Source organism: Capronia coronata, assembly GCF_000585585.1.
Source record: "Capronia coronata CBS 617.96 chromosome Unknown acBCG-supercont1.4, whole genome shotgun sequence".
Taxonomy (NCBI): Eukaryota; Fungi; Ascomycota; class Eurotiomycetes; order Chaetothyriales; family Herpotrichiellaceae; genus Capronia; species Capronia coronata.
The window spans coordinates 1,847,920-1,867,906 of record NW_006912896.1 but is presented as its reverse complement, the minus strand read 5'-3'; the positions used below and the strand labels follow the sequence as shown (position 1 = coordinate 1,867,906).

Below are 19,987 nucleotides of genomic sequence, written 5' to 3'. Positions count from 1 at the left end.
GCTGCAGCCATGGAAGAACTCATCAGACCCGCGAATGGTGCCCGCAACTTTCGAAAGAATATCGAGAAGTTCGAGGGCCTTTCCCTACAAGACGCTACAGTCTCAAGGCCGCCGAGCAACAGATCCAAGATATCCATCCTCGACGACAACTCCGTTAGTGATGTGCAAAGTGAACCATTCACTCTTCGTCCGTCAGTGGGCTCTACTCAAAGCTCGGTTTCAGCGCAGCCGACTGCCAGAAAGCACAAACGTCATGATTCCACAGCCTTCCTTCAAAAGTCCTACCTAGCCGAGACCGCGTCGGCGTCGCTGCCAGACGATGCACGCGAAATCTTGAAAAGCCAGCCTGACAGGGAAGATCTGGCGGCAGTTCTGCAATATCTGCAGTATGGTATTGATGGAAGACACGACTTCAATGTGCGAGTACCTGGTCCGAAGGCGTCCCAGATCGTTAACGTAATGGTCACCGTCACCATCCCAGATCAGTGGCTACACTTGCGCCGCTCGGACCTAAGCAAAAGCGATGCGCAGATGAGAAGGTCCCTACTAAACTGCCTGAATAGCGTGGCGGGCTTGGGTGCCCTACTGATGCAGATCAGACGGGTGTTCTCAACGACACCAAATCACGAGAGTCCCTTACTCGATGATTTGATCTCGGTCCTCTCACTTATTCTTTCCGGCAGCCATGCATTACGGGGCTTCCTCTCCGATGCATTTAGCCTCTTCAAGACCGAAACACACCGGCGGGTTTTCTGGCAGGAAATCACATCCCTTTTAGCTGGCAGCAAAATCCTCTCGACAATGGCCCACGTCCTTGCATCCCTGCGTGACTCTGACGTCCGATATGAGGCAAGCGCCTGGCTTGGTGACGCTCGTCAGTACTCGCAATGGCTGGCAAGGAACATATCAACCGCTGCCGTCGATCTACACGGAGCCAATCAAGCGAATAGCGCGCAGGTGAACTTGCTCTGTCAAGTACTGAAACGCGGCCTCAGTCTTGGTTATCGCGGTATAACGACTCGTGTTGCCTCTGTTCGAATCATCCACTGACTGGATTTTAGATACACTGATAACTGAGCTTTATTCCTCACTTCTCTTAGGAAAGCGAGCATTATGGACGACGTTGCACAACTTGGTGCAGCCCTTACCTGCTTACGACCAGACCGGCCTCTTCGATGCCATACTCCGCGACCTAGCAAGAAGGTTTCTCCCAGGTACTCTTGGGACTGTGAAGGACCGGGCATCCTTGATGAGCAACTCCTCTACGATTGGGGCAGTGGCAGCCATGGTCAAGGGTCTCGTGCAAAACAATGCCATCCTTGAAGCACATGTGATTCAGTGGCTGACGAGTACGAATGGAGAATATGCTGGGCTTGGTCTCGACACCAGAAGAGCGGTTATTGCTACACTGGCGTCACATCAAGGTGAGTGCCCTCCTCTGCTCTCCCCCTGCTCTCCCTCTGCCCTCCCTCTGCCCTCCCTCTACTACTAGACATACGGCTAATATTTCTTAGACAAGCTCCAGGAAGTCCTTGAGAAGAGCTTGGAACGCTTTGGCAATAAGATACAGATCCAACATGATCCGATCGTACAGCAGGAGTGTAAGTAAACTCAGCGGTTTCCTGACAAACACATCTCCTCTTTCCCTGCCGTGGCAGAACCTGTGCTTACGTCTCTCCCACACTTCCAGCCACTGCCCAGACGATACTACTTGCTCTCGGCTACCTCAACCACTTGAACCCTCAAACGGTCAAGCAAATATCAAGCTCCAGCACCTTCCTACGTATGGTGTCCACTCGCCTCTCCGCGTCCGTACCTCGTGCAAGATTTTTGGGTATGATAGTGGCTGTGGCGATGTCAAAATCGATAGACAAGCCCGACAAGGTGATGGACTTTGGTGTAGAAGAGATACAAGGAGAAGACGCGCAACGATGGCTGGATCTTGTAAACATCCGGGACAGCATCGGGAGCCTGGCTGATCTGCCGAAAACAGAAGTACCGCCAGGGAAGATGAAGGCCACTTCACGGAGCACGAAACCTGCTCGCCCGAAAAGGGTATCCGTGACTTCTCAGCCTCATAGCTCGAAGGTCATCGCGATCGAAGAAGTTGACGAAACGGAACATACAGGCTCAGACGAGGAGGAGCTCGGCCTTCGTCCTTACGCGCGTCCTGACAGCGATCCTTCTGACTCGGACGATGATCCTACGCTCATCAATCGTAACAAGCCTTCCGCCCCGGTCTACATCACATCGCTGATCAAACAGCTCAATGCCAACGATGATCCGTCGACGGTGGAACTTGCTCTCAAGACAGCTCCCAGCTTGATCCGTCGGAAAGCCAACTTCGGCGATGAATTGTCGTCCAACATCATCCAGCTGGCGGCGATTCTCGTCAATCTCCAGGAAGGCATGTCGAAGGAGGAAATGCATCAATTAAGAATCGAGGCTTTGATTGCATGTTTAGTCGCTAAGCCTGCAGTCATGGGTCCCTGGCTCGCAGGCATGTACTTTGAGGGAGATCTCTCGATATCACAACGGGCGTCTCTGCTGACAGCCATGGGCCTCGGAGCACGAGAATTGGCGGGAATTGACGATGAGATCGAGAAGCAGCCCGTCTCTTCTCGAACCCAAGAAGGCGGTTCATCATTCCCGTCCAAGAAACTCCCACCACATCTCGACTCAACCTATGCCACCACATCCGCCATTGATATGCTCTCAACCACCCTATCCCATCGGACTCTGCAACCGATGGCCCTTGAAGCAGCCGACAAGGTCACCGGGCCGGACATCTTGAAAGTTCGCACGTTCTCCTCACGCATGGCCGTGGCGGCCAAAGAAGCAGCCAAAGCCGAATCCCGCTCCAAGCGCATTCCCAAAGACCTGCACAAGCTGCTCTCCGAGGCGCTGTACCTACCACTCTGCTCACGCCTGACGCTTCTCCTCTCGGCACTTTCCACCACTCCCTATCTCGCGAACTCAACACTCTTGCATCCCTCGCTACTGAAACTGAGCCTGCAGACGCTCGTCGTCCTCATTTCCACAATAGGTCCAAACGCCCTACAGCTACCAATGCTGACGCGCGAGTCTCTCCTCCTTCTGACGGAACTTCATACCATCCCATCACTGGCGCACGACCCGATCATACTTCCGCCCGCGCTTCACCTTCTACTGACGCTTTTGGACCTGAGTGTCGAAGCTGGCCCAACGGCAGAAGAACGCCTCGTCACAGATTTCGGCCATATGTTGGCAGAACTCGTTTCTTGGGCTGCCGGACTAGCGGAACGCGTTCCCATCACTGAAGTCGACGCCGATCCGGGTTTGGGCATGGCAATGCCCTGGACGGTGCTTGTTGCGGGAATCCAGGTCAAATGGCAGGAAATTGGTAGGAAATTTCAAGGACGAATGTTGGGGCTGATGGCAGGAACGGATTTCGATACCTTTTGATGTCTCGGGATTGTGGTGTGGGCATCAAATCATTCCTTGGGACAGTTCCAACAACTCGGATATCTAGGTACTCTGTAGATAGACCAGATCACTTCTCGGGTTGAATCCCTGCTGCCTTGGGCATCAGTATTCTTTCACAGGGTCTAGCTGGTGGCAGTCAGTTTGCTCCCTCCTGATTTACCTTTCACTCGTACCTCCTTACTTTCTCTGTCCGTAACCAGCAAGCCATCTTACAAAATAAGCGGCACCGCAAAATGATATAGGTGCCTACCTCTTAGGTAGGTAGTCCGTAAGGTCGATGCAGGAGGCGTTCTCCTGCAACGTACAGTACCTGCCGCCTCTTGTATACCTAACCTACGTACGTCCTCGGCGGTTTCGAGTGTAGTCTCCGCCCTCGCCGCCTTATATTGGGCGTCAAGCTGCTCTCGAAGTCCGTTCAGCTGATGATTAGATCCACGCGGGACGCTGCAACAGGTGTAATAGCCGGTATACGCCCCTTTGGCGCCATTGCCTATTAATCCTCAAGGAAGACTGCCGTGACTGCACAGCTGTGAAGCACTGCAGTACGTGGTAATATGCGTAGTACATCAAGGCTTTCGGTTGATTGATCGATTCGGTACTACCTAGGTACCTAGGTACCTAGTACGTACGTGTAATGTGGTCGTTCCCCGGCGAGCCACCTCAACAAAATAATAAGTGGCACCGCCAGATCTTGGTAGGGGCGCCCTTCACAACTTCAATGATAATAGGCGGTAACTACACCTACAGTACGTTGCAGGAGAACGCCTATTATACCTGGTATAAACCTTACGGACTGCAGTGCTTCCCTACCAGGTAGGTAGACACCTATATCATTTTGCGGTGCCACTTATTTTGTGCAAGCTGGCTCGCCGCCTTCATCTTCAGCTCCTCGAGCACAGCCGTGCACATGCAGTGCTCCGCCACAAAACGCGGCCTAAAGGCCCCCAAATCACCACCTTCAATGAGGTGCAGTGATTCTGGTTGACCGGCTTGCCATCATCCTGCTTGCTGTATTCTGGCAGCTGGTAACTAAAACAATCCTTCAGCTCACCTGTTCTGTCGCTCGATCTCTTCTATCTCTCGCTCTTGCCGCGTCCTTGTCCCTGCAGAATCCCGTCCACAGTGGCTCTCCATTGTTGTCTGCCTCACTCGAGCCTACCCCGCAACATCGCAGGATCCCTACCGTGTGCGGCTGTAGCGAACAAAGTGACTGCGCGATCGCCTTTACGCTGTCTCCCTCAATTATCTTCCCTCTGGCTCCTTCGAGACGACCAAGTAAACAATATCCTCCCTTCCTACGCCCTTGAAACTCGCCCGAGGCATCTTGACACACCAGGAAAGTCGGTGCGCAGGCACAGCCTGAGCAGTCGCAACAATGAGTTGTAAGTTCTTCTGCCCATTTAGAACATGAGCTGTTGGACTTCTTGCTGTGGAGGACTGTGCTCAGGGATGTTTACGTGGGAGCGTGGGGAGATGGTGCAGCGTCATGTCTTCATCCACGCATAACCTGTCCAGAATCCCGGGCTAATCAGACGACTTTTAGTGACGGGTATGTTGAACAAGCTGCAAGGCCAGCCTGAGAGTTACGAAAAGAAAGCACAATATCGATTTGGTAAGACTCTTGGAGCAGGCACATATGGCATCGTTCGGGAAGCCGAGGTCAACGGGGACAAGGTTGCCGTCAAGATCATCCTGAAAAAGAGCGTCAAGGGCAATGAACAAATGGTCTACGATGAGTTGAGGATGCTGCAGACTCTGGACCACCCTCATATTGTCAAGTTTGTGGACTGGTTTGAGTCAAGAGTAAGTTCTGAGAGGCTCCCTGGATCTCCTGAGTATTGACTCGATGATAGGACAAGTTCTACATCGTAACTCAGCTGGCTACCGGAGGCGAACTGTTCGATCGCATTTGCGACAAAGGCAAATTCACCGAAAAGGATGCATCGCAGACGATCAAGCAGGTCCTTGAGGCAGTCGACTATCTTCATGAACGCAATATCGTCCACAGAGGTGTGTATTGTGGTTTACTTTGAGACGCATTCTAACCACGCATCATTGCAGACTTAAAGCCTGAGAACCTTCTCTACCTGACCAGGGACCCCGACTCCCAACTGGTGCTTGCCGACTTCGGCATTGCCAAAGCGCTCGACGGCCCAAGTGCCGTTCTGACATCTATGGCCGGATCGTTTGGTTATGCTGCGCCAGAAGTCATGCTGAAGCAAGGACACGGCAAACCGGTTGACATGTGGTCTTTGGGAGTGATCACCTACACCCTCCTCTGTGGCTACTCTCCTTTCCGATCGGAGAACCTTACCGACCTCATAGATGAATGCAGAAGTGGTCGCATCATTTTCCATGAACGATACTGGAAGGATGTCAGCAAAGACGCCAAAGCCTTCATAATGACCCTCCTACAACCAAATCCCGACAAACGTGCCACCAGCAAAGAGGCGCTCAAACACAGATGGTTGACAGGCGAGACGGCTTCAGAACATGATCTCTTGCCAGAAATCCGGTCCTACTTGGCGAAGATGAAATTGAAACGTGGTATCGAATTGGTCAAACTGGCCAACCGGATCGAAACCCTCAAGGTGCTGGATGAAGAGGAGCCAGGCTCTCCCGACGCAAACGACATACCTGCGAATGCACAAAACGCTGCCGGATTGGCGGTCAAGAACCATATCCGAGGCGTATCTCCCGGCCGAGGTCTTACCACGAACGACGCCCCGGAGAAAAGAGCCATGAGTAACGCGGCAAAGAGTGCCATCTTCCGAGAGGTGGTTTTGGCCAAAGTGAGGGAGATGAAGGACAAGGAGCAAACCGACAAGCTGGTGGCTAAGGTCACGAAAGAGCACGAACGGAGAAAGAGCTTTTCCGGCCAGAAGTAGCCCACACTTGGGACTGGCGGGCTGCAAAATATGTGTATCCCGAGGATAGCGGCCGAGCTGATTTTCAGACCATGAGCTGATATGATACCCTTTCACTCGAAGAGACGACGATACCCTGATTGACGGACGATGCTCGTGTGTTTGGCCTGTTTTGATATCTGTCTGACGTGGGTTTCTGGGCTGCTGTGAATCGACTGCATTCAATTCATTCATTTGCTTTAGCGGAGAGTCTCTGAGCAGGCCAGATAGCGAAGATTCAAATTGATCATTATGAAGTAACCCGTCCCTTGAGCGTAAGTCCTGCAACAGCCTACAGAGACCGAGTTTCTCTTTGAGGAGAGTTGGCTCGATCAAATTGATCATTGGAGTGGAAAAGGGGGAAGGGGGTTTGCCCATCCCACTCAGCCTCGCCACCGAGGTTCTCCCGGACGGAGATGCCGAAAAAGCACATCATGTTCCCCAGTCTCGTAGTCTCTGTAGTATTCCGGCTGCGACAACGATCCTCATAAGCGCCCTCCTCAAAGTTATGTCCCGCTGACCGACAATGATACCTCAACGCGCTCTTCGACGTGCCTTTCAGGCCGTCGGTGTCTCCATTCCGGTTCGGCGGCTTACACCTCCTCGCCAGTCCTACTCGGTGCGCGCCCCCGCACACGGAGAAAGCAAGACCGCCGTGTCGCCGCGCTGGCTGAGCGACACGAAGACGCGGATCGGGAAATGCATCACGTTCGGCATGTCGGCGCCGCAAGTGGACGAGGCGGGCCAGATCCTGCGCACGCTCGGTCGAGAGTGGCGCGAACTCGTCGCCGGCAGCGAAGGGTTCCTGACCGACGAGACAAGAGCGGGCTTACACCGACACCAGATCGTCTGGGGCGAGCAGGACTCGATGGGCCACGTCAACAACGTCATGTACGTGCGGTACGCGGAGAGCGGGCGCTGCAACTGGATCCTCAACTACAGCGACCACGTAGACCCGGCGCACAAGCGCGCGTGGAGGGAGCTCGTCACGTCGCGCGGCATCGGCCTCATCCTCAAGAGCATCACCGTCGACTACAAGTTCCCCATGACCTGGCCCGACCGCATCTCGGTGTACCACAAGCTGCGGGCGCGGCCGGACGAGACCTCCGAGTCGCTCGTGCTGGATGTGCTCATCATGTCGGAGCGGCGGCAGCGGCCGGCGGCCCGGTGTTTCGAGGATGTCGTCGTCTATGACTACAGAGCTGGGAAGAAGAGTACGTTGGAGCCGTTCATGCTGGAGCAGTTGAAGAAGACTTTCGATCTGCAAGAGGCGGCCAAGAAGGAGAATCTTGCTAAGATTCAAGATCTGGAACAGAGGGTTCGACGGCTCGAGACTCAGACTTGGGATCGGCCTGATGCGAAGGAGGACTTTGGCAGTGCTGTCTGATGCAAGTCCAAGTCCTGGTTCCAGGCCAAGTTCCAGGCCAAATTCTGCTTCTGGTGCTGGTTTTGATGATGTTTCGTCTTGTACGCAACGGTCCGAGCATGACCGGAAGATCCGCAGAGGACCTTTGCGGCCACGATGAATGCCACAGCTGTATGTGGTATATGCGCATGTGAGGCCCATTCGCGAGTTTTGGACCTTCAATGGACAAGCGGCTACGCATCTCAGACTGTCGGAGCTCTATCGACATCCGAACGAATGGAAAACTATGCATTGAACGTCACCTCTCTAAGACACCAGAAACTCGATTTCCTGACCTTCATCCGCCTCCTGCGCAGCTTTCCTCAAAAGCCATGCAGCAAACTACAGCGCACGAACTACCACTCGACCGCACAGTTGTTTCTGCGGCCTCTTGTCAAATAACATATCGCACACCCTTGAAATCGAAACAGGTCCAGGTCCAGATCCATCTCTTGTGGCTTTCAGTCTCGGCAGAGATGTACAGTACCATACTATACAGGGTATCGGTCCGCGTGATCAGGTTCGGTAACACCCGCCCTTGCAGGGACACCTGGCCTTCTTTCTCGAGCAATTGCGCCAAAGACGAGCTTACGCTCCTCAAGCTTCATCACAGACACCGTCTGTACCTTCGGCCTTCCGGATCAGGACCGGGATAGAACCCGCACATGCTCAGCTCGCAGTTCTCAGCTCGTTGATATCCACAAGCTGGTGCCAACTTTTATCATTTTATCACTGCCGAAATCACCCCAGCTCCGGTTGGTCAGTAAGGGGGAGATTTGAGCAAAAGTTGCATGACAGATATCTATTCGTTCATCGCAAGAGGTGAATGTGTGGCATCTTTGACTGCATCTGTGCGAAAGATGGTGTGTGCCCTTCTCGGGGAACAAAAAGGAACGACGACTACAGGTGATTTGGGAGAAGAACAGAACCAAACGCCTCGGTTGCACAGGGACGGTCTCTTCTAGAACGACCTGAAGCTCGGTACTCTTGACACTGCAATGCACTGGATTTGGAAATATACATAGAATGAAGAAAGAGGTCAGGAGACTGGAGATTTGAATACACATGAAATGAACCACCTGTCCATCAACGACTGCACGCGTACAAGAAAGAGAACATGCGGATGGCAAGACATCAGACTCCAGCACGCTATACGGCCTGGAGACGTCTGAGAAAGAGTCATACAGGAGAGAGATAGAGAGATCCGAGTCCTCTGAACACCACATTCGAGAGCATTACCAAGCGAAGGTCGTTTGCTTTGTCCAGAATTACACCTATTGATACACGCACACTCAGAGAACCTATTGGTCCCTGCCCGTTACTGATAGTCCGGTTTCATTTCCCTCCCAATCCAGGTCACCATGTTCCTCCTGGATCCATGGTGTATCCAAGAATACCGCCGCCACCATCACCAGCATCACCACAGGTGTGTCTATACCCGACTCCATCCCGGAGCCCTCCCGTACAACAAGACATGTAGTTTGAAATTTCCAATAAGAGATGAAAAGCATTCGGGGCCAGTTACTCTTCATGGTGGCTTCGTCTTTTGATACTGCCGAATCTCTTCTTCAAGCCACCACTCAGCCTTTTGCTGATGCTGCCACTGCGGCCCATCTGCCCCGAGCCATTGTCCCAGCTGGAGTCCGCTGTGGCGATGGCACCACTGCTGCTGCGATGTCTGGACTGCAGTTCGATGCCCTCACTTCCGACACCATCGTCACGGATCGAATGCTCTTTCAAGGCCTTCTCGATGCTGTAGCTGGGCTCGCCTTTGCCTTTGATGTCCTCGGGAAGATATGGGATCCCGGGCCATCGTTTGTAAGCGCCGCCGCCGGGACTGTTCTCGACCATCATATTCTCGCCTTCTTCGTATTCGTACGAGTTACCCATGGGGTCCTCAAATCCTGGCGGGTAAGCTGCAACGCCATCAAGAGGTCGATGGCGCACGACACTGTCAATGATTTTCTCTTTGGGGGTGGCCTTGAGAGCTTCGGCGTTGGAGTCGGCCACGGCGGCAAGAGGCGAATTGGAGGAATTGTTCCGGGCATACAATGTGGCATCGTAGGGACCTCCGTGATGCCATGCAGAACCTCCGCTGTCGTCCAAGCTGTCGATCACATCTGGCTGAATGTGATGTTTCTTGGTGGCATGACGCGCGCGGTCTGCGACAGCCTTCTCTTTCGCCAATTGATCCAATGGCCGGTGTGACATGTCGCCGGGATACCGCTCGGATAGCGAACTTCCCCTGCGTCGGCCGCTTCCTGTAGACTTGTCGCCAAAAGCCTCCTGTCTGTGACTTGGAGACCGAGGTGACTGGGGGTTGGAAGACTGCCTCATGGTCGGCGAAGCCACTGGAGATCGGGGCGAGGCGACTAGGCTTGCGCGGCCATGGCTGCTGGTGGGACTGTGCAGCGAAGCGCTCCGTCTGATCTCGGTCGTGGTTGTGGTAGATAGAGAGTTCTTGCGGTATGGATTGTTCTTCGAGAGCCGCCGACCCGAAGCAGTCTTTGAGGTGCTGGGAGGTGAAGCAGGGACCGCAGAGACAGTAGTACCTGGTCGGAAAGTGTTGCCTGGGCCATCCTCTTGCGATGGTTCAGGCGCATTCAAGGGGTCAAGAAGATATTTGTTCGCCTGCGAAAGAAGAGGTCAGCCTTCCGCAGCGACGTTCAACCGGGTTTGGTTGGAACACGGTGTGTGCGGTGACGTACCCATTCCTTGTCGCTTGCGGTCTCCATCTTGAACCCGGTCGCCGCAGTGTACGATGTCCTGCGCGAGTAGCGGAAAGGGTGGACAAGACAGCGTCGGTGGTAAAAAGTATCGATATATGGTGAGGAGGACGAAGAGGGTGGTGGTAGTGTGAAGAGTAGAGAGGATGCTATCTCACTCAGCTCATGCGATGATGAGAGGGAAGAGAAGGAAAGAAGTCATAGGCTCCACATCAACCGGAGCATGGCGGGCAGATGGCAGGTGGGCAGCGGGCGTGTGTACACGAGCTCCGAGTCTTCAATGATGGCTCCTCCACATAAAATGCCTCCATAGCCGCAACACAGTGTTAGTAGCACACGGGTAGAGAGTCGAGAGCAGCCTTTGTGTGGTGGTGGACGGAGGAAGGTAGCTAGCGACTAGTGAATGGATTGCCGGGTTAGTCAGTGGTGGTACGTATTGCTCCATCATGCTGGTAGGTCGATGTCATGGTGGATTGAGGAGTGGGTTGTTAGTGAATGTACTAGTACCCTAATAGGTTTAACTAGTAGCCGCTAGCATTAGGTACCACTACAGGGTTTTGACCAGCATCTAACATATAGACACACCTAAAATACAATAATAAGGGTCGAGGTTCAATCGTGCCAGGTACCGCATGCACATTGCTGCATAAGGCGCAGGCGCAGGCAGACCAGGTACAGAGAGAGACCTGAACCGTCGTCCCTTCAAGTCTACTGCATTTGACGCGTATACCACTGCACACCCACAGTTTACGAGACTTCTGTGCAGTTCATTCCTCAGCTTCAGGGTTGTTTCTTCTACTTGGCCGATTTGTGCGCTGATATAAGCAGTCTCCGGTGTCCCGTCGGAAGCCAGCAACGTCACAAAACTTTAACATCATCACCTCGGATTTTGCAGGGATCTCTGAGACATTTTGACCTCGTCACCATCATCCTTGTCTGCACATCCTTGTGCCTGGGATCCGTACAAGCCTTGTCACAAGAAAGGCTGTGATTTTCACGGCCTCGACGGGTAGTGACGTTCTTCAGGACGCGAAGGTAAGCCACCTTGATGGCTTCGTGGGAGATCAAGGCAGAAGGCTGGCACAGCTTACAGCTTACCTGCTCGTTGCCCGTAGAGCTCTACAGTCCTCGTGTACACACTAATCACTGTAATTCTTTAACATCTTCGAGAGCTCAACACAATATACCTGGCTATTTTACTGGCCTGCAAGCCAAGCTGGGCTACCTGCACCTGCTCGAATGATGAATCCCCAGTATTCGGCCTCACTCCAGATGCCAACTCGAATTGATGTCCCAACACGTGCCTCGTCTTGTGTAGAAACCTAAAATGTAACGACTTGGGAACCATTGTAACTTCCCATGAATAGAAGCGATCCTGACCTTTGTCAACATAACAGTCCAACGCCAAAATTCACCAACGCCGTCATCAGAGCTCTCGCCTAAAAGTCCATCTTGTACTGATATTCAGTTCCTACCTTGCCCTAAATCCCACTTCTTCCAGGTTCACAGCCTGCTCCACGCCGGCCCTTTATCCATAGCAGGACGAGGAACAGAGCATACGATCAACCACGCCTCTTCCTTCCGGGGCGGATTACTGTAGAAGTCCTCCCCAACCACCACTGCGACTAGCAGCATGCCTTGTTTTCCCTGACACTCAACCCCGGCGATGCTGGTCGACTACACAGACTCGGAATCGGACTCCAATTCGATTTCAGACGCCGGCCAGACCGAAAAATGTAACCACGACAAGCAGAACGGTAGTGGCGACAGGACTAGAAAGCGCAAGGCTCAAGGAGAACAAGGAGATAGAGATACAGAACCCGTCCGAGCCAAAGTCAAGTCGAAGCCGCCTCCACAACTTCCATCCTCCTTCCACTCACTATACGCCACGAACGTGAGGACTTCGGCTACAGACGATCCCTCGCTGCACGCCGGAAGAACGCGTCAAGTCCCTCACGTCGTCGGGAATTGGCCGACACACGTCTATCTGGAATGGTCTCCCTCCAAATCCGAGGTCGAGATCCTTGACAAATTGCTCAAGAGCGCAGAAGCTGCTCTACAGTCAATGTCGAGCCATAGCATCCAAGACGTCAAACTACACAGCTTCCTACGCTCAGAGTTGGGAGCCCTACTGCCCCTTCACGTCAGTCTATCCGCCCCCCTAGTATTGAAGACGGAGCAGAAAACCGTGTTTCAACAAAGTCTGGTCAACAAAGTGACCAACAGCCATCTGAAGCTGAAGCCATTTACGGTCGAAGTGGTTGGACTCGACTGGGTCGCCAATCAGGATCGGTCGAGGTCCTTTCTGGTTTTGAGGCTCAGCAGGCCTGAGAACGATGAGTTGAACACGCTCTTGTCAGCGTGCAATGGCATCGCGCGACAGTTTCAAGTCCCCACGCTCTACGACGACGCTGATGATGGAATATCGAAACGCTCGCGCCGAAACGTTGATAGGTCGGGCGCGTTTCATATCAGTATTGCTTGGACTTTGCAGGTGCCGGACGATCAGAAACAAAAGCAACAGCAAGTCAGGGATCTTGGGGTGGATGAATGGCGTGGACTAAAAATCAAATTCTCGCTTTTGAAGCTCAAAATCGGCAGTTCTGTTACGGACATTCCGTTTGTGAAACGTTGAGACCTGAGACAAAAGGAGAAGATTAAATCTTCGAGCTGATGGGGCCCCTTTTGAGTTGCTCGAATCGATGTACAATCACTGGCATGATGACTACTCGAAGATTTGTCCGAGTTTTTATTGTCATGCTGCTATCTGTGAGCGTGCAACTTGCCACCTCGGCCACCCCTGTGCTGCTCATGGCTTCCTTACAGTCCTCCGCAGCTGGCCATTCACATCCCCTGGAGAAGTACATGTGGCTTGCTGGGGCGGACTTTCTGCCAGAAACCCCATCGTCTTGTCCTTGATCTGATGACTTTGAAAAGTGCTTCTTCGGATGTCGCCGAGTTCTGAGAGTGGCCGGGGAGTCTGTCGTGCGACCTTCTTTAAGGCCTTCATAGTGCCGAGTTGGCATACCTTGCTGGCCACTGTATCCCGTATATTCTTGGAACGGGTGTGGTGATCATGCGCATCCCAGCCCCAACCCCAAAACCAGCATGAGCGGTGAATCGGAGTCTCAACTCATGGACATATTCCTCTTCCATATGCACTCATATGCAGACCATGGCGGCCTGGTGTGATGGCCTGGTGGTCAGATGCATTGCGTTGGCAGTTGCGGTGCTGTCCGAGTCGTTCGCTGGTCCCAGCCAGGGCCCGACAGATATGGATGATGTAGCTGTGGACATCCAATATCCAACAGACGACGATCAACTTTTGAGCAATTTGTTCCTTTTCTCTCTCCGCTTCCTCCTCTCCACCAATTTCTTGTGCATCTTCTCGGCCATCTTTTCGTACCGTTCCTTTTCTTCCTTGGCCTTTCTCCGATCTCTGATGACCTGTATTCGGTGGGCCCGTTCTTGCTCCTGCTCGTCTTTCAGTTCTTGTTCTTTCGCTTTTATCGCCCTTTTGATCTCGTCTTGTTCTTTTCTTTTGGCGTAGGATGTCTGGCCTGCCGTTGGACGGAACGGCTTCTTTGGAGCATGCCAGTTCTTGCCTACACATAGATTAATATCAAAGAAGTAGTATGCAGGTCGAATTTCGTCTACCATTGACACGCATGCCGGGTTTTTGTGCGGTTTGTGCCGAATCAGCAGGAACCGCAGCGCTTGTTGAACCTGCGGCGGCCTGAGGAGCGGTCGTTGTATCGACAGACATTGCGACTGGCCTCTGTAGAAATGGATGACTAGAGTTATACAATCCAGACGGGTATCAGGGAGACCGTGGTATACTAGTATAGCACAGTGCAGAAACCCCGTAGCACCGTCGACAATAATGTCCAGTTCAAAATAGTTCAAGTTTGACTGCAACCACTCGAGGGGCTAGTCCGAAGCAGCAGAAATTGTTAATCTAATCTGATAATAATCTGATAATCATTATCTATCTTAGCGTACATCAGTGTCTGCGCCATTCCTAATCCATCCATTTTTCTCCGATCTTTGAGACGCCGTTCAAGTTACTCACTCACTCTCCGTCCTATGCCCGCCCCTCGTTCCATCCTCGTGCGTCCCCAGAAAAAAAATAAGGTCCAATGTGACAAGCTGAACTCGCGACATCGGTGCAAATTTTGTCTCTCAAGCATCTCTAGCATGCATTGGCGGTGTCAATCGGACCATTCACAGTCTATCATCGTGCATGAAGCCTTGATTGCTTCCAGTTTCGAGTGAAAACTGCCGGTGAACCCAACTCCCAGTCTCGCCTCTCCACCGCATCGACACCGCCTCGCGCACTCTTCAAGAAGGCCCTCTTTCCCTCTATCATTGCGAGGGTCAACCTTCCGCATATCGCAACATGCCCCTACAATAGCATCCTTCCTCCTTACAGTCCGGGTTTTGGTCATCGTCCATCGATTTCATTCCTCTGCATGGCAGTCTTCAAAGATGAGCTGCCGACTGTCAACGGCCTCGAGCCGGTCCACCAGCCAAGCCCACCCCAAGCCGAGGTGCTCACCCCGCCAAATCAGAGCGTCGAGGCGCTGAAGGACATTACATTTGGGTCAATAGCAGGGATACTGGGCAAGTTTGTGGAATACCCCTTCGACACGATCAAGGTCCGGCTACAGTCACAGCCAACAGAGTCTGGGGCCCCGCGGCTTCGAGGACCCCTCGATGCCTTCTCCGCTGCGTTTCGGGCGCCTGAGGGCCCGTTTGTGTCCCTCTACCGAGGGATCAGTGCGCCATTGCTCGGAGCGGCGATTGAGACATCCTCGTTGTTCTTCAGTTACCGGATTGCCCAGGACATAATCATTGCCAACACCCCATCCCTCCGCGCTCTCCGCGACCAGAACAACGGCAAGGTCAAGCTGGATTTTCCTTACCTTGTCGGATGCGGCGCTGCCTCCGGAGCGTTCACGTCGCTCCTCCTCACGCCGATTGAGCTGGTCAAGTGTAAAATGCAAGTCCCCGTCCCGCCGTCCGATCTGGCCGCACAATTGGGCTACAATATAACCCACCCACCTGGACCTCTAGCCCTGATCCGGACAATATTTCGAACCCACGGCATTCTCGGTTTCTGGCATGGTCAGTTAGGGACTCTGATCCGTGAAACTGGGGGCTCCGCTGCCTGGTTTGGCTCCTACGAGGGAGTGAAGATGCTCTTTTCCAAATACGATCCGTCTGTGTCGCAGTTGTCGGACGTCAAGATCTGGCAGCAGATGTGCGCCGGCGCCGCTGCTGGCATGTCATACAACTTCATTTTCTACCCTGCCGACACGATCAAGTCTCGGATGCAGACGAGCGTCGCCGAGAAATCAGTCATGAACAAGATGACTTTTGCATCTACCGGACGGGAGTTGTGGCGCGAGCAAGGACTCAAGGGGTTCTATCGCGGCTGCGGCATCACTGTTTTCCGAAGCGCCCCGAGCTCGGCAATCATCTTTAGCATTTACGAGACTTTGAGGCGGTATTTTGGGTAGGCTTTTGCCATGGCTACCACACTGTCGATCCAGTTTGCGGCATAGGCGCGATGAGTTGGTTTGAATGAACTAGCATGAACACAAAACTCTCTCAACGCCTCTGTGGAGAGGCGGTATTTCATTCCTCAAGAAGCGGTGTCCCTTGAAGAGTGTGTTCATAGAAACGAAAGAATGAAGCAGTGCGCTTTCAGCTGCTGGTATGAGGTGCGTGGATCAGTCGGACAACAGTGCACCAAATATTTGATGCTGGCTTCGTGGCCGACACGGAGCTGGTCCATTTCCAGGGCTCCTCAGATAGGGGTCTGTTGATGCCAAGCGGTCGACATCAACCCACCGCCTTCTGTGTCTCTGGAAAACAACGTATGAGGCGAAGAAACATGAACTATCCACGGTGTCGGGTATTCAACTTGCACACAGGATGAGGCGTCGGCGTTGCATGTCTCATCCTATTCACCATCTCTCGGAATCATGTCTCGGGGGGGAAACAACATCGGCAGCATCCGCTGTTACACCTTTGCATTTGCTCTCGCGTCAGCATGTTCTGTGGAATTTATTACAGTGCTGAAGTGTTTCTTTTGAAGTTGGATGGAGTCCTCATTAGACAGCATATAGAGATGAAGAGCATAGCATAAACTGGTTGTGTGCATGCACGGATGGTCGAATACCTGGGGCATACCAGGTGTTTTTCACACGAAAAGGGACATGGGATATGGCACATGGCACATGAAAACAACGCAATGCAGATCAAATCCATAGTCGAATCTTCTCCTGTCTCCTGTTTCCATTTGAGCTTCTGATTTCCATGCTGATCTGCCGATTCGGTCTTTCAGGGGAACCTAGCCTTGCCCACGCATGGAGGGTGGTGGGTACGTAGTAGCCTCATGCAGCCCGGAAAGGGACAATATTAATCCGGCACCGGCCACACGAGGCTGAGTGAGAATAGGGGGTACGCCGGCCATATCAGAACCCTCCCACCTGGTTTTCATTGACGAGCTCCCCATTTCTGGTGGTACTCTGTGTAGTTGTTACCCATGGCACGTTACGGATAGCCATATCGGAAAAATCTACTTCATCTTATTAACGAGCTCCCCAATACTAGATGTAGGAGTAGTTGTTACTTATGGCACCCTCTCTTTCTTCATCACCGGCCCCGGCCAATCCTATTCGATCTTGCCGAAACCCTCCCGAACCATAACAAAAGTACCATGGTAGCTCAGAACGTTGTCCGCAATATAGCAAGAAGTTGTCATAACGTTGTCAAGAAGTTGTCCGCAATAGGACAACTTCTTGCTATATATGCCACAAACAGCTTCCTACGCCTGCTACGGGGACAGATTCTTGCTATGGGGCGGACACTGGTAGCGTAGGAAGTTGTCCGCAGTATAGTAAGAAGCTGTCCTATGGCAGTATAGGAAGTTGTCCATAATAAGTATAGTTGAAGTTGTCCGCAGTATAGCAAGAAGTTGTCCTGTGGGAGTTAAGTATAGCAGAAGCAGTCCGTGGTATACATAGTAGAAGTTGTCTGTGGCATAGCAGAAAGTTGTCCCTGGTATTGTAAGAGCCTTACAGCTGTCTATGGGATGACAGGAAGCTGTCCATAGAATCCCATGCTAAAAAGACTGCCCAGATACCACGGGGCAAGGAGAATTCCGGTTTGAATTCAGATTCAGTAGAGGTCAGGCACATCGAAGAACGCTTTTGGTCTAATAGTAAGGTAACTGTCGACAACACGCTTCCTTCCAGCACCTATGCAACCTCCGCATGGATGGAAGGCTGTTGAATTGCCTCCGGCATCAAATTTTCACCCGATCTGAACTTGCATGCGCATTGAAAGTTGTCCCGGCCCACTTCTCGCTTGACTAGATCTCTCCGTCACAGCAGGTGTAAGATTGTTCTCTAATAAGCCCTGCATCTTCGTTTCCCTGTACACACGGGTCTGAAGCTGTCCCGATGAGAAACCCCAAGCACAAAATCGGCGAAATGTTGGCCGACTCACTGTTTCTGCAGAGACATTAGAAGAAAAGTCAAATAACGGGACGGGGAAGAGCATACTCACCAGTCTCTTCGAAGACCGTTTGACTCTGATTGTGTCTGTACTCTGCGCTAGAAGGTCGTCCGTAGTAAGACGGCATCTTGTGAAAAGCTAATTCTTCATTGTCAGACTGCTGTCTCGAAGCCTCTCCCCTACCACGCCTCATCCACTTGTTTTTTCTTTCCCCCAAACCCCTGTTGCTGTCCATACTGTCCATGCTGTCCATGCTGAGGCTGCAGATGCTCAGTCGTTTGGCATTCCGACATCACCTCTATTGTCGCCCGAAGGGAGGTGGAAGATCTGCGTCCTTGACCATCCAAACCTCAGCCTTTTTCAGAATCTTCTGCATTTGGTAGTTTTCACCATCTTCGTTCCCACTTCTCACCACCATCGGCTCGATCACCATATCAATTGGCTGACCGTCAATGTCAATATCATCTGGGTCAAGACCATCTTCGGCATTTCGATCTTCTTTCAAACCCATGGCGCGGTGAGCGCGAAGTTGTGGGTGATCCAAAGAGAAGCACGCATCCGCCAACTCGGGCAGAAAGCAGACTTGTATTTCCGGGTTTTGTGTGGCGAGGGAGGTTGAAAGTGCCATTGATGCTTCAAAGATGGCTTGAAGCTGTTTACGTCGCATGATTTCATACTTCTGGTTACGTACAGCTCCCAAGACTGTCTCGAAACGGCCTAAGAAACAAGAGACCATCTCGTTACACACAGATCTGATTGAGTCTTGCGTGTCTGGCGCAAGGTCGGGCAGAGAATCTCGCTCTCTCTCCTCAAGAACAGGCGCACCAAGAGCACGGAGGATGTTTGCTCTCAATATACTACCCTGTTCTAAGGATCCTAGAAAACACAGGTTAGTACAATGTGTTCCGTTCAAAATAGGAATGGAACACCCTTTACCCTGCTTGGCCTTTTCAATTACCCAGTCGAGCGCTGTTTCGACATCGCCTTCTCTGCCATCATCATGCAACTTTCCGAGGCTGGCGAAGGGACTCTTGAATGTTGCAGAGCAGAAAAACTCATTCAGAATTTTGTTCACCACAATCCACACGGGCAAGCGAGCCGCTTCAATGGCGTAATGAACTTCTGGCGTCGCATGGTGTATCAAGCCGTGTTTTCCAGGTTCTTCCGCAGCTCTCTGCAGCTGCCCAAGGTCGACACTGGTCCATGCTCTCTGGGTCCAGGCCTTGCTCCACTTTCTTGATTCGTCAAATATCTTTTCCAGGGCTGTGATGACCCAACGGTCATTGTGAGCAGTATGCCGTTTCCCCAAACGTTCCACCTGCTCGGCTTGCAGCTTCTGAAGGTCCTCTTTGAGGCCGATGTTTTGAACTTCGAGATCTTCGATTTCGCCTTCGAGCTGGGCATTTCTGTTCTTGGCCTTCATTTCCTTTTCTCTGAGCCGCTCACACCTAGCATCTGATTCCAACCGCTTTGTCCTGAGTGTCGCAAATCTCTCTCTGCTTCTTTGAAGATCTTTCTGAGACTTCTCGAGCTTATGGTTTGCCTCTTCCGCCGACAATACTCGCCGAGCTCGCCGCTTCTTCTTGGGAGACTCGCGCCCTTCTGTGGTTTTTGTTTCCCTGTTTGCAGGGCGAGGGATCTGCACCGCGCAATTACCCTGCTGCTTCTTTCCAGGCGTAGACTTCGGCCGCTTCTTCGGCGGAGTCTCGTCCCAGTCCGGATCTGACCCCTCGTTCCCTTCGGGGCTATCGCTATCAGTGTTCATGGAAGATTTCTTCTTGTCGTAGTGGTATTCGGATTCTGCGATGGTGAACCCGACATGGAGGGCGGGCGTAGTGGCTGCATTCGCTTCTGCTTGGTTTGTTCTGGGGCCGGGATCGAACGACGTGCTGCAGTAGTCAATTCATTGTCTTGATTTTTCGCCATCTTGTCGTCAGACCGGCGGTTCTAGCTTGCAA

The 19,987-nt window shown here is 52.5% G+C and overlaps 8 protein-coding genes across 8 annotated transcripts; 5 read left to right on the top strand and 3 right to left on the bottom strand.

Moving 5' to 3' along the window:
• Positions 1-9: 9 nt before the first annotated feature.
• On the top strand, positions 10-3,444 carry A1O1_05225 (uncharacterized protein; the record flags this gene model as incomplete). The annotated part of the gene is made up of 4 exons (XM_007726111.1): positions 10-1,009; positions 1,062-1,424; positions 1,515-1,601; positions 1,691-3,444. 4 exons carry the CDS (start codon positions 10-12, stop codon positions 3,442-3,444), a joined length of 3,204 nt encoding a protein of 1,067 aa, XP_007724301.1.
• A 1,572-nt stretch (positions 3,445-5,016) lies between these two features.
• Positions 5,017-6,353, top strand: A1O1_05224 (CAMK/CAMK1/CAMK1-CMK protein kinase; the record flags this gene model as incomplete). The annotated part of the gene is made up of 3 exons (XM_007726110.1): positions 5,017-5,268; positions 5,319-5,475; positions 5,527-6,353. The coding sequence occupies 3 exons, from the start codon at positions 5,017-5,019 to the stop codon at positions 6,351-6,353; spliced, it is 1,236 nt and encodes a 411-aa protein (XP_007724300.1).
• Positions 6,354-6,897: 544 nt separating this feature from the next.
• On the top strand, positions 6,898-7,758 carry A1O1_05223 (uncharacterized protein; the record flags this gene model as incomplete). Its single annotated transcript, XM_007726109.1, has 1 exon — positions 6,898-7,758. The coding sequence occupies one exon, from the start codon at positions 6,898-6,900 to the stop codon at positions 7,756-7,758; it is 861 nt and encodes a 286-aa protein (XP_007724299.1).
• A 1,539-nt stretch (positions 7,759-9,297) lies between these two features.
• A1O1_05222 (uncharacterized protein) lies at positions 9,298-10,511 on the bottom strand (the record flags this gene model as incomplete). Its single annotated transcript, XM_007726108.1, has 2 exons — positions 9,298-10,407; positions 10,485-10,511. The coding sequence occupies 2 exons, from the start codon at positions 10,509-10,511 to the stop codon at positions 9,298-9,300; spliced, it is 1,137 nt and encodes a 378-aa protein (XP_007724298.1).
• Positions 10,512-12,168: 1,657 nt separating this feature from the next.
• On the top strand, positions 12,169-13,137 carry A1O1_05221 (uncharacterized protein; the record flags this gene model as incomplete). Its single annotated transcript, XM_007726107.1, has 1 exon — positions 12,169-13,137. The coding sequence occupies one exon, from the start codon at positions 12,169-12,171 to the stop codon at positions 13,135-13,137; it is 969 nt and encodes a 322-aa protein (XP_007724297.1).
• A 683-nt stretch (positions 13,138-13,820) lies between these two features.
• Positions 13,821-14,268, bottom strand: A1O1_05220 (uncharacterized protein; the record flags this gene model as incomplete). The annotated part of the gene is made up of 2 exons (XM_007726106.1): positions 13,821-14,107; positions 14,160-14,268. 2 exons carry the CDS (start codon positions 14,266-14,268, stop codon positions 13,821-13,823), a joined length of 396 nt encoding a protein of 131 aa, XP_007724296.1.
• A 706-nt stretch (positions 14,269-14,974) lies between these two features.
• Positions 14,975-16,024, top strand: A1O1_05219 (solute carrier family 25, member 46; the record flags this gene model as incomplete). Its single annotated transcript, XM_007726105.1, has 1 exon — positions 14,975-16,024. One exon carries the CDS (start codon positions 14,975-14,977, stop codon positions 16,022-16,024), a length of 1,050 nt encoding a protein of 349 aa, XP_007724295.1.
• Positions 16,025-18,327: 2,303 nt separating this feature from the next.
• On the bottom strand, positions 18,328-19,794 carry A1O1_05218 (uncharacterized protein; the record flags this gene model as incomplete). Its single annotated transcript, XM_007726104.1, has 2 exons — positions 18,328-18,905; positions 18,966-19,794. The coding sequence occupies 2 exons, from the start codon at positions 19,792-19,794 to the stop codon at positions 18,328-18,330; spliced, it is 1,407 nt and encodes a 468-aa protein (XP_007724294.1).
• Between the last annotated feature and the right edge of the window lie 193 nt (positions 19,795-19,987).